General features: G+C 34.6%; 1 protein-coding gene across 5 annotated transcripts; it reads right to left on the reverse strand.

Moving 5' to 3' along the window:
- LOC105163260 (probable transmembrane GTPase FZO-like, chloroplastic) lies at nt 1,437–11,675 on the reverse strand. 5 transcript variants are annotated; one of them, XM_011081544.2, is made up of 11 exons: nt 11,072–11,671; nt 8,332–8,882; nt 8,152–8,220; nt 6,678–6,872; nt 5,561–5,692; nt 4,931–5,017; nt 4,358–4,792; nt 4,107–4,274; nt 3,129–3,356; nt 2,291–2,406; nt 1,437–2,143 (listed from the first exon to the last, which is right to left on the reverse strand). In XM_011081544.2, exons 1-11 carry the CDS (start codon nt 11,568–11,570, stop codon nt 1,858–1,860), a joined length of 2,766 nt encoding a protein of 921 aa, XP_011079846.1. In that variant the 5' UTR covers nt 11,571–11,671; the 3' UTR covers nt 1,437–1,857. The 5 variants fall into 5 exon arrangements, with proteins under 5 accessions (XP_011079846.1, XP_011079848.1, XP_011079847.1 ...); XM_011081545.2 differs by lacking the exons at nt 1,437–2,143; nt 2,291–2,406 and adding an exon at nt 3,853–3,902 and having other exon boundaries at nt 3,188–3,356; nt 11,072–11,675; XM_020694809.1 differs by lacking the exons at nt 1,437–2,143; nt 2,291–2,406 and adding an exon at nt 3,469–3,529 and having other exon boundaries at nt 3,217–3,356; nt 11,072–11,674.

The following is a 13,131-nucleotide window of genomic DNA, read 5'->3' on the forward strand; positions in this document are numbered from 1 at the left end:
GACTTCATAAAAGTGATGCAGGGACATGCATGAACTGGCTACACAATTTGGCCATTGAGGCATTGTTATTAAATATCTAGGAAAAGTTTAGGTTATTAATTCATTGTGAGAATGCAAAGAGATGAACAAAAGTGTTTTTAAGTATAATTTTTAATTTGTGAGCCTAGAGATGGCGGTGTATTTTGTTCTTACGACAGACCAATTTCCTAAAGTGTTGGTGCGTGGTGTTAACTTATCTTTTGTGATTGGCCTTTTATGTGTATTGTCCGCGTAAATAATCAACTATTAGAGAATGAAAAATACTGTTGGAAATCACCATCTGAGTGAGTACAGTACACCCCTGAAATCCCAGCTAGATAGTCTGTGTTCTCAGCACATGCATGGAGATCATAAAGCTACCTCCTAAGAGGAGAAGCACAAAAAAGATTGTAGAGCATCTAAAGGGGAAATTGCAGTTTAAATTTCCTTTTCTTTTACATAAGTTTATTTAATTAAAACTCAGAATGAAGTACGTGAAATCATCACAATCACGACCCTCTAGAGACAATTTGAGAAAGCAAATATACAAGAGCCAAGTCTTAAGGAAATTAAACAAGTACACTTTAAATTTCACATGTACTTATGTGTACAGACAAGTAGGATTTGAAAGTTAATCTTGATCTAAGAAATATGATTTGGAATACTTACGTATAAATGTATAAATGTGGTTCGAAATACTTAAGTACAAACAATTACGTATAAATGTGATTTGAAATACTTAAAAATATCAAACCAACTAAAATGTTAAAAACATCAAACCATGTAAATTAACCAACATCAGTACAAACCCTTTTTAAGTTACCTTTCCGTGTTTCACTCCCAACCCCAATAAAGCAAAGCACTAGATGAAGTAGCTCTTTTATAATTTCACATTCTTAGTGCTTTAGTGCAAAATTCAGAAGTATTTCATGCTCTCACAATCTCACAACCCTAACCACTAAAAATAGCTTTATTGCAAGCATTTCATGCTCTTGAATCTTGATTCGTTGCTTTTTTTCCGTCGTCCAACCAAAACCTCATCAGTACTGAATACATGTGCGAACTGTTTGTTCTTGCATGAAAAGATATGTATAAAAGTGGAGCTGGGCTCTGCTCCCATTGGGTGATTTAGTTTTAAAAAATGTGGGCTTGTTTTGCTTTAAACCTAAAATGGAAAAATGTGATCCTTTTTGACCAAAGGTGGTGGAACCTTTTCTTGTTCCTAGCTCTCACCTAGTAAAGGAAAACCAAAAGACAAGGAGAAAGCTGCCTCACCAAATATTATGCACAAACGTTAGGACAACAATGGTTCATACATTACTTGTAAATAAAAGTTGATTTATCAACCGAAAAAACAATAATATCAACCTCTCTATAACCTTTATGGTCGGCATGATATGATTTTCCAGATGGGAATATGAGATCTCATGAACATTATAACTAATAATGACAAGACAAAACATCATCGCACATGTACATGTATCCACCAGTTGCCAAACCTCATTTTCGGGTGGTACTTGAGATAATAATATGAAATTTCTAAAGATATTCATACATGATTACTATAATTCAATACTAGAATCTTTTTCGGCTGGTTGGAGTTCTTAAAAACCGACCTATAGCTCATATTTTGCTTAAGTAAAAAAGACAACAACCCGCAAAAGAATCATAAGAAAGTTTTGTGTACAAAACTCCCTCTACACACAAATCACAATAACTTATTTCCCCGGCAGACCCATACCACCATAGAACACAAAATACAACTCTTGCAACACTTAACTCTCTTCTCAGGAACAGCGTGGGAAGGCAGGTTACTGGATGAGAAACAGAGGTTTGTTGCTACCTTGATACATGAAGATTCTGGATCTCAATTTGTAATGTTTCGAGTTGTTCCTCAATAGCTGTTAATTCATCTAGAGTGCCCAGAAGTTTATTCACTCGATCTTGAGCTGTTTCTTGATATGGTTTGCCAATGAGTATTACAAAGTTATTTAAACTGTCAGTAGCATCCAGGAGGTCCTTTTGCATTGCTTCTTCGACCTGGCGAGCCAAGGCATCAGCAGTTCTTCTCACTTTACTCACCACCTGCTGCCTCCGTGCCGAGAAATTTGAAATTGCCAACAAACTACCATCAAAGGTATAATATCAGTTGGCAATTACTATTACGAAAAGAAATGCCAAGGGCAAGGAATATATATATCCAAGCCTGGTCCCCAAAACTTATGTCCAATATCAGGTAAAATATTACATTTGTAGATTACAATTTACATACCCGCCTGCAGAGCAAAGGCCTAGAGCAAGGAGATCTTCTAAAGTGGTAGGCAGGATAGATGTCAAAAGTGATGCAGATAGACCAGCTGCCCCCAATCCACCAAAAGTACCCAAGAGCTGCAATTTGTAAGGACAGCAAAAGGGTAGTATTAGATTGAGCCATCAAATAAATACAACTTCAGCTTGCCCCATATATGTTCCAAACAAGTTCACCAACATGCTCAAAACTTCCAATTTTCTTATTTATTTGTAGTTGCATGGCTCCAGTAAGCATGAAGAATGATAACACCCAACTAATTACGCAAGAGCTTATAAAGAAAATATACTGGACAACAGACAGGGAAAATATGTAAATGGCTGGCTGAAATGTTTGGGGACAATATTTCACCTCGTGAATGGAAAACTTGAACTAAAAATTGATAACCAGAAGAAAATCCTCTGCAATGGAATTAGACTAGCATGCATGCAGAGCATAAGTGCTACTAAACGTATTTTTCAACAGAGAGACTGTTTTCATTGAACATGTGTATAGTCAGTGTGACTTCCCATTTACAAGAGCATCAAGTTCCCACCCAACAACATTATTGACAAATTTGCTCACATTACACACTAGGTGTAGAGGTGATTCACAGGTTTGGGACAAGTGGCAACATGCAGCTAGGGGGGCTGCATATCAAAAGATAGTGGATGTCATGCGATTTGTAAGCTTTTGAACTGGCCTCACTTTAATACTTCTAGAGGAATACAATGTATTCAATTTGCTTCTCCATTTTGGTGCCAAAACTGGTTCAGCAAAATAAATCCTTACTTTGAATCTCAAAAGCATCTCATGCACTTACCACTTCACGAATCTCTTGGTCGAACAGTTTAGAAGCAGCAGCAGCACTAAAATCCTCAATAACTGTTATACCTAATTGATGCTTTGTTCTTAGCACTTGACTGGCCTCCGACTGAGACTGGATAGATGGAACAACTGAAGGCCATCTTTTCTCAAATGAGTCCTTGTACATATCTCCTTTGCGAGCATTGTTTGATTCTAACCACACAGCATATTCGCGAAGCAGTTTCTGGATTCAAATGAAATTTTTTCAGAACAAAAAATGTACATGGCAGATCAACTCCCACCTTCTAAGACATATATGGAAAGATAAATGGACGCCAGAAGGAACATTAACATACATGCAGAGTTGACTAGAGAGCCATCTTATGTCGGACGAGATAAAAATGTACAGTGAAGAATCTGTAAGACAGGCAAATGGTGTCTTAGGCATCTTATTAATCTAAAGTAGGAACTTAGACATCATATGTTTCTGAAAATCATGGAAAAAGATTAGTTTTATCAATAAAATATCTTCAACAACTTCTAATTATCCATACTTAATAGTGGAACAACAGAACTTTGTTTTAAAATTTTAAGGGTAATACTTGATCAATCTAAGCCTTGAAATGTAGTTGAGGCCAAGTTTTGCATGGTGTCTCTGGGCACTATAAGCATAAATAATCAGCAAAGAGATTCAATGAACTTAATAATCGGAAAGCAGTTCTTTGCAGGTACAAGCTTGCCTCATCTGATTAATCTCACTGGTCCTTAGTCTCACTGCTCGCCTGCATTCCTAATCATGAATGACGATACCATAAATGACACGTATGACTTACTCTAAAAGCACAAATGGAAATATCAAAATCTAGCATCTCCAGGTAGACCAGAAGTGAGGGGGGAGGGATGTCATGAGAGGACTCCAACTAGATATATAGAACCATCAATAGCACTGCAACTTGAACTTCAATTACAATAATAAGCATCATGACGTACTCACTTGAGCTTCCGAGACAGCAGGGTCAATTACTTCATTTCGCAGACTTGAGGTCACTGGAATTTGGACAGATTTATTTCCTCTGAGAACATATGAAGTGACAAGGTCGAGATTTGATAATTGCAGAGTAGATTCTGCCAGTTTGACTGCACGTCCTTGCACATTGTCAATCTGCATTTTTATCGCCAAATGCCATAGGTATTTGAAGAAAACAAAGCAGGAACAAAGAGATATATAGTGCAGATGGACCATACCAGAGACAAAATTCTTCTCTTCCAAGAAATGCTCTCACTTTCCATCTTCACCGCATGCTCTTTTACACTGCTTAGGAGATCATTTACCAACACCAAGTCCCGCTCTGCTTGCTGACATTCCTCCCTAACAAGCTTTTGACAAGCAGAAAGCAACCGTTCAGCAATCTTAACTGGAGTTTCCAGCTTAAGCCTTATTCTTTCGATCCCATTATTTGTGGATGCATCCAAAAAGCTATACAGATACTTTTCAAGACGAGAAAAGTTGTTGGCTCCAAGATATGAAGTATTTGAGGGTTGTTCTTGCTTTTCCAGAACGGTAAAGGACGAAAGCTTTGCTTCAAGAGCACTCCGTGCAGATACAGGATACAAGGTGACATCTTCAGCATTCAACATCTTTCGAGTGTTTTCCTTGATGAACGCAATAGCTTCATCAAGCTGCATCGAGCATTTTTGAAGTTAACGAGAGAAAGCTCCTATAGAATAGTCTAAAAATACACCCTCTTTTCCCCCACAATAATAATAAAAAGAAAAGGCCAAGGTATAAACAATTGAACCATATATATTGTTTTCAACCTCCTCAGGATTTTGATACAGGTCAGACTTGTTCAGCACGAAAACTATTTTCTTCCTCCATTGTTGAATATATCGAAGAAAAGCAACCTGACACAAGATGAGGGAATATTAGCTTATCAGGTTAAAGAGAAGTAAATAGGGGGAGCAGAAGAACAAATTACTGGGACAGTACAGGTAAAATATGCAAACTTGAATCCTGCTCAGACACGTACATAATATGATTCAAACATCTAAAACCACCCAAACAAGGATAGTAATCCAAACACAATAGGAAACAAAAAAGAAGAAAAGGAAAAAGGTATACTTCACATATATCAAGAAGTTCCATACTTATAAAATCCACTTGAAATGGTACCGATTCAAAACAAGTTGATAGTTGTTTGGTGGGGCTGCAGGATCCAACCGCAAACCACACAAAAAAAATTTCCAGCTATCTAATAGCATGATTTAGTGAGAGGTGGGAACAGAAAACAAACATTGTCTGACAACTATGACAAAGTGTCATAGGTGAAAACTGAATCAATCGTAACAACTTTCTAAAAATCCCCCGAAAGAATTCTCAGAACTAGAGAAGTCCAGAAAACAGTATTACAAGGCACCATTGCACCCAGAGTAGTAGCTGTTACATACCTCACTTTCAGTCAGTGGTCGATCCGCAGACATAACAAAAAGAAGCAAATCTGCACGAGGAACAAATTCCTCGGTGAGCTGTTGCTGCCTTTGAAGAATCACATTTGTCCCAGGAGTATCAACTATTATCATCTGCTTAGGAAGGGGATAAGAAGAAAATGAAATGGATAGTTTAGTCCTCATTTTATGAGACCAAAAGCAAACGAAGCTATGCCTACAAACACGATCAGCAACATATTGTAGCAAATGATGACTGTTTACCTATCCAAGAAACTATGAAAAGTTCATTGGCAAGAAAGATTTCTGTAACTTTATTGATGATAATTAGGAAAATCTTAAACAATAGAATTGTAGAATTCAGAATCAAGAGGCAAAAAAGAAAGAAAAGAAATAGAAAAAGGGAGGAACTGCAGTAAAAAACTCTGTGAGTGAAATATGAAGTTGAAGCATGTCAAATTCTTCACAAGAAACAAATGAGTTTTCCTGACACACTGCTGAGATATATATTCTGCTAGCGGTTAAAGTATGGGTGTAAACAAGTCGGGCTCAGCAAAAAATTCTGGCTTGAGCTCGAGCTTTTGATTTTGAGCTCGAACTCGAGCTTTTTTAATTTTTTATTTATAATTAAAATAAAATTTATTTTAAAATATTTATTTATTATGTTAGATTGACAAGCCCAAAATATTTTTAACAAATATATATTCCTAATTTCTTAAACTATTAGATAATTTAAAAAATTAACAATTAATATAAAATTAAAAAATATTATAGTAATAATAATAAGCTTACTAACTTGTTGGTTAAGCTTATTTTTGTATAGAGATTAAATATATATAAATAAAAATACCATATTTTATCATTAGCTAAATTTAAAATATGTGATACTACTTAATAATTATAATATATGGTTAATTTTGAATATAAAACTGATATAGTATTAAATATGGAGTTAAATATATAAAAAACTTAAAAAATTTTGAAAAGCTCGCGAATATGAACAGAATATTTTGAGCTCGAGCTCCAAATTAAGCTGGCTCACGCTCAACTCGTCTGCACCCCTAGGTTAAAGGCAGGAAAAGTAACTAAGGAGAAGGAGAAGAAACGAATAAAAGCTCACTTCTTTTAGAATTGGAGCAGGTATGTAGCATATGTATTGACCATCAGGATGCCTTTCACACCGTTGCTCGCTAAACTCTGATTCAGAATAGCGTAGAAAGGTGATCTCATTAGTTGTAGGAACCACCCCATCCTTTAAGTATCTTTGCCCAAGAAAAGCATTGATGACACTCGACTTTCCAGAGTTGAACTCTCCCTGGTGAAATGAATGAAAATAAGAATCTCACCCACAAACTCCCTGTGTGGTGTGTCTAGGAATATGAAAAATATGCTGCTTCTGGCAATCCACTAGTACTCACACAAAGCACTTGAAATGGAAAATTCGAATATACAATCTAAATGGTAAGACATCTAAATCTATCAATAAATTTAGAATAAAAGGTGCATTGTATTCATTAAGGTATACGAATTCCCTTGTCACAAAAACCATTATAAGCTGTCTTATCCAATTTAAACCTTCCCAGTCAATAATGTATTACAAATATTCCCTCTCAAAGCAAATATGCTTTTAGATGGATGATCTACAAGAACAAATCACCGGTAGGAATCTACCTCTTGTTTGTCAACAATACCTGGAATATTTTTTGCTTCCGAGGAGCTGACTGAGAATATTATGGAAACTCTGTTGTTAGAGATCAGAATACATATGGTATAGATTAGCCATTGTGGAAGAAGATTTTAGGAGCAATCAAAAGTAGTTTCTTAAGATTTACTAAAAGGAAAGGAAGTTCTGTCTAGTTGCATTTATCTAAAAGATGAATTCAATTGCATAGCGAATTATTTTCAGCTAAATTTAGAAGCATTAAGCACTATGCTTGACCGATTCCCTTTTGTCTCACTTATTGATATAAGTTGAGGACTGGTTTTCCCACTTAGTCAGCTACAATATGTTAGTCTTTCTCAGAAGTGAACTTCTTTTTTTCCTTTTTTGCTTCTTCCCTCTTATCTGTGTGCATTAAGTATTATGGTTTTTTCTCTTGACACTAACTTTTCTTCAGCATGAAACAGATTGAACAATATTTCATATACTTGAGCTCACATGATCAGTTCAAGCAAAAAATACCTTCAGATCATATTTTCAAAGGCTAAAATCCCCATAGCAACCAGAAGCAATAGCACACAGATGAAAAATTAATAGAATAAAAAGATATCCCACTTGCCAAATTATCTCCAAGTGTCTAGCCTACATAAGATCATCTCAAAGACTAGAAGAACTTCTGGTCTATGTTTCACTATAAGCTTCAAGCATGGATTACATCTAAAATCTCAGTAAATGAGAATTAAGGATGGAGACCTCATGAGAATTAAAGCATGTGCCCGTTAATTTTTTCTAAAGAAAAATTGCCGTAGAACATGTAACCACTCGCGGTCATATTAAAACAACAACCAACTACAAACCAGAAATGCATTGAAATTTAGAGCTAATACCCATGTATGTCCGTGGAAGAATTGGTTGAAGTTCAGCACACAATTACCACTATAACCAGTAAAAATGGGTCATCAAGTTGAGAAACAGCATCTTTGAGAAGTGAGATATCCTTCATCTGCCATTCAAGATTGGAACTTCATGTTAGCTGTAGGCAAAACACTAGCATTGGATTGAAATATCAGTAAGAACATCCGTAACTACCAAATTTTTAGCATTAAAAGATCACCAGTGGTGTGGCTCTATGGATGACATCTATAGCTTCAAGCAAAATCGACCTCTCCTTGGCTATGATCTGTTGTTCTCTCTCTTCCAATCTGGTAAACCCAGCAATCATCTTCTTTCCAGGAAAGCCATTCTCCGTATCTGTAGCTTTGAGATTGTCGAAACTCTGCCGACCACCATCTACTTTCTTATAGGATGCATACTCACTGTAAAACAAGTTGCTCAAAGCATCTTCTCTCAACGAGCTCAATTCATCCACAGAAACAACTACACCACTAACTCCTGATCTCTGTAAATCTGAAGATATCGATGTCCCATCCGTAACAGAATCAACCATGACAAAAATTGGAATTTTTACACGTCCAGACACAGAGCTCAGCAGCTTCTCTAGACTACCTTCTCCATCAATAGTATAAATAAGAAAATCAGCACCCTCAGAATTAGAAGCATCTAATGCAGCATTATGAGTTTGGACATTTCGTGCTACCAAAGGAAGAATCACTGAATCAGTTTTTGCATCCATCATTGTATTCCTTGCCACGATGGTAGGTAGACCTATTAGAAAGAAATTATATTACAAAGAACGCAACCCAAAAAAAATAAACCTGAAAGCCAACAGGAAGATGACAAACATAAGGCAAAGGCCAAAAATCAAAAATCAAAATTTCTTATCTGCTTCAACAAAATATAAATCAATGTAGTTACAAAAGATCAAAAATAGTGCACCCACATATTGTAGTTTATCTCACATCAAACAAAATAATTAGGCTTTGTTTGGATTTGTATTCTCGCGTTTTCCGAGACAAGATAAAACACACTCAATGTTTGTTTTTTGTATTTTTACACCGTATCTGAGTGTTTTTCTGTTTTTCAACTTTCTATATATAATATATATATATACATAATATAAAACAGACATGATTTGACAATAAACAATAATTTTTGTCTCCCAAAAATACAACATCAAACATAAAATATTTATATATATACATATTCATATATAAAAATATATGATTTGACAATGAACAGTGATTTTTAACTTCCAAATCCCAACATCATACCTACACCACTTATTTTAAAATATTTTAAATTACCCCAAAACACAAATCCAAGCATATCATCTATTTTCAACACACACTTATTCATCTCTATTTTTCTCTCTCTATTTTCAAAACACAAAACAAAACAACTAAAACACAAATCCAAACACAATGTTAGCTTTCATGTTTCTCCCATCTTGAGGTTAAAAACTCTCCTCGACCATATCCTTCATATGATCCCTTCTGACACCAAATCTAAGAATAAATATCACCTGACATGCTTTTCAGGGTCAGGTAATCAATTAAACCTTTAGAAAAGGAACTAGAAATTTCTACATTCAAATTAGAATTAACTTATTCACCAATTTCCAATTTCACGGATCCAAACACATCATAAGATAAAGAATAAGCCATGCAACTAAGGACAGAGTGCGAGGCTAGGAGCTCCTAATCTGTGCAGGTTTGATGAGCTAACCCACGAATACATGGTTATCTAGTATACATAAATCGAGCTGTTCAGATGCTGAAAAACAAATAAGACTTCTCCTTACGATGTAAATAAACCACATTACTAAGAGAAAAGAAAATAACAAAATGGGGAGAGAGAGAAAGAGAGATGAGAAATGGACAAATGAGATTTGCCAAGAGCTTGTTTGTTTGGGGTTCTAAGTGAATATATAAGGATATGAAAGTATAAGTGTCTGTGTAAGAAAAGCTTTTATGTATGATTTGAAAAGGATAACTAGAAAGAAAGCAAAACAGAATGCACATGAAACAACTCCCGGATGGACAGGTGAAAAAGTGAATGATAATGCTCAAAGGACACACAAAAATAAATAAATAAATATCCTTGTTTAATTTTGATACCATTTGATCCATAATCATATTACATTATTTTAATTATGTTCATCATTTTCATATATCCAATCTCCCAGTAAAATAATATCTACAGATTATTTTCTATGTTGCGACCCTGAAGAAATAATTGCATTCCATTTTAATTCTTGATCTTCACTCATTATTACTAAACCGCTATTAAGTAATTAGTTTATGAGTTTACTACGACCAATTTAAAATTATTTTAATAGTAATTTGTTTGTTATGGAAATTAAAAATTAAGAAATAATTAATTGGAAAAACTACAAACACTAAAATCTTCCTGTCGTACTTTCTTTATTGTAGCTAACAACAAGTATTTATAATATTCTCCATGCGAATCATACCAAAACCTGTAACCAAAAAACTATACTTCCCTACATGAAACAGGTATCTCCACTTCCCATTGAAACAAAAAACTGTATTTCTATTCATGGAACTAATCAAAACCAAAGAAAAAACAAACTTCTTACTATGAAAAGGAGAAAAAGGTTTATGATATTTGAAAAACTTTTGGGTGCCAATAAAAATGCTTGACAAGCGAAATTACAACATCAATCAATCGGCAAAAGTTCTGTATAGATTGTAACTATGTATTCTTATAATGATTATAGATGTTTTATATGTATATATAGCATCTGGCTTGAAAGAATTTTAACCATTGAACCCACCCCAGACTCAAATGGGGGAGTAACAAATAAAAACAGTCATTATAGGACAAATAGTTATGGCTGATGAGCTTCAAGTGATCTGGTAGAGCAGCATTGCATTTACCCTAGTATTGCTTACTGGTAAATTTAAGCCCAAAACATAAATAGATTTATTGACCTTGATCAGACAGTAAAACGCCACTGGCATTAACCGCAGCTGCAATATCTACGCGCTCATCAATCAACAAGTAAGCACGGTCCCTAATTACCGACTTCAGCAAACATGCCGCCTCATATAGCTTCTTGCCGCTGCCCTCGCCGCCAGTAAGCACTACGATTCCAACTCTATCAGAAACAGCTTCGTCAATGACGTCAAGCACCGCCTTATCATCCCTAAACACGTCATCGGAGCTCAACCGAAGGACTAGATTTGGTACCTTGATCTCCGGCCGCTTGTAACCGCCGGGAAACAGACTTCTCGGTGGATTCTGGTTTATAGAACTCGAAATTAGAGAACTATTGCCGCTTGATGCGGCAGAGTGAGCGGAGAAAGAAGTTTGTCTGCCAAGACAGCAAGAGCGACGGCGAGGAGCTGGCAGTGTGGATTTGGGGTGGAAGAGGAAAAAGTGGGGTGCGAAGCGAGTGGAGGTCAAAGGGGAGACGGAAGAAATTACCATAGATGTAAGGAGGAGGGAACGGTGGTGGCGGGTTAGGTGGTGGGATGTGTTATCTTTCAAGTAGTGGGGGATGCTGAAATTTTATGGTATGTGGTGATGATGTAGGGAGTCTTTATCCGGATTGAATTGCGGGTTTGAATACTCCGACAACGCTGCCACGACCCGCCTCATTTGTGGCAGCCTCCTCATCCTAAATTCATGGGATAATTACGCTCTACTCCCATCAATTTTAAGTGTAATTACACATAAGTCCCTTTTAGTTCGTAACAGCCCATCCTTAATTCATGGGATAATTAAACTCTTCTCCTATTAGGCATAGACTCCCTTTAATTTGGAAAATTGCGTTTGTAATATGAAAGCAAAATTTGAGGTTGTTAGATGTAATTTTTCACATTACAGGAAATCTACGTGTAATTACCAGACCTCAAGGGGAAGGGAGTGTAATTATTCCTAAATTCATTTTACTCAAAACCTAATAAGGTGTTTTAAGTTGTGAAGTCAAAAAATGCCATTCATGATAAAATAAATAACTTAATTCAAATTTTTTAATCTCTATATTAATTGATAAAATATTCTTTCTTTCTTTTTATTATAATGTACTGGTCTGTGTATTTTACTCTTACTTATGACATATTTTATAGCGTAAAAAAGTATTTATTATATGAATTATTTATTATATGCACGTAGAAACGATATGCCACAACTGCTAGTTAATATAAAAAAAATATATATTTTTTATTCATAAATAGCGATTTGCAGCACTACTATAACATGTTTTAAAGTATAAAAGGTTATTATATACACATGAGATAACATAAAAAAGGCAGTTTTAACTCGTAAACAACAATTTATGACACGTTATATCACATATTAAAATATCAATTATATCCTTAAATATTTATACCAACATAATGACTTTTTTATTTCAAATGGCCCACGTCATCAGCTTTTCTATAAGGTTTTCAATGGAACCTTGTCTTGATTTAATTAATAAAAGTAATAGTATAATATGCTTAGAAGTCGACATTAGTATTAGGAAAAGGGAAAAAATGCAATCAATTTTCTTATGATATTAAAAATGAGTAAATTTGTATATATAAATAAGATAAATTGGTTCATTTTAAAAGATAAGGGGAATAAATTTGCTCATTTATAATATCACAATGAGCTAAATTGCATTAAACCCTTAAGAAAAATATATCTTTACGTATGGATCAATAATTATTAGTGCTTTCGACACATTGAACGCGTCTACTTGAATCCTTAAAAATAAATGTAAAATATTATTAAAATTACTTTGATGCGAAATTATTTTTTTTAATAAAAATATATAGGGTGAAAATAGAAATAATTTTAAATTACATAAAATAATATAACAAAAAGAAAGAAAATTAAATAGAAGAGAGAAAAAAGATTAAAACAAAAATTAGTTGACATTAGTTTTTGAAATGTGGTCAATTTAGTTATTATATTTAATCTATAAAAAAAATTATAGTTATTAAAGATTCTCAAACATTATTAATAGTAAATAAATAAAATAATTAAATGAAAAGGAGTTACC

Source organism: Sesamum indicum, linkage group LG6 (genome assembly GCF_000512975.1).
Source record: "Sesamum indicum cultivar Zhongzhi No. 13 linkage group LG6, S_indicum_v1.0, whole genome shotgun sequence".
Classification (NCBI taxonomy): domain Eukaryota; kingdom Viridiplantae; phylum Streptophyta; class Magnoliopsida; order Lamiales; family Pedaliaceae; genus Sesamum; species Sesamum indicum.

What these genes read in the sequence shown, in the direction of transcription:
- LOC105163260 (XM_011081544.2), bottom strand. Translation starts at nt 11,570, where the DNA reads ATGGTAATTTCTTCCGTCTCCCCTTTGACCTCCACTCGCTTCGCACCC. An exon ending in ACCAAGAGATTCGTGAAGTG is followed by an intron (nt 2,407 to 3,128) that starts GTAAGTGCATGA and finishes TACAAATTGCAG; the next exon opens with CTCTTGGGTACTTTTGGTGG. An exon ending in GGCCTTTGCTCTGCAGGCGG is followed by an intron (nt 2,144 to 2,290) that starts GTATGTAAATTG and finishes CTTTGATGGTAG; the next exon opens with TTTGTTGGCAATTTCAAATT.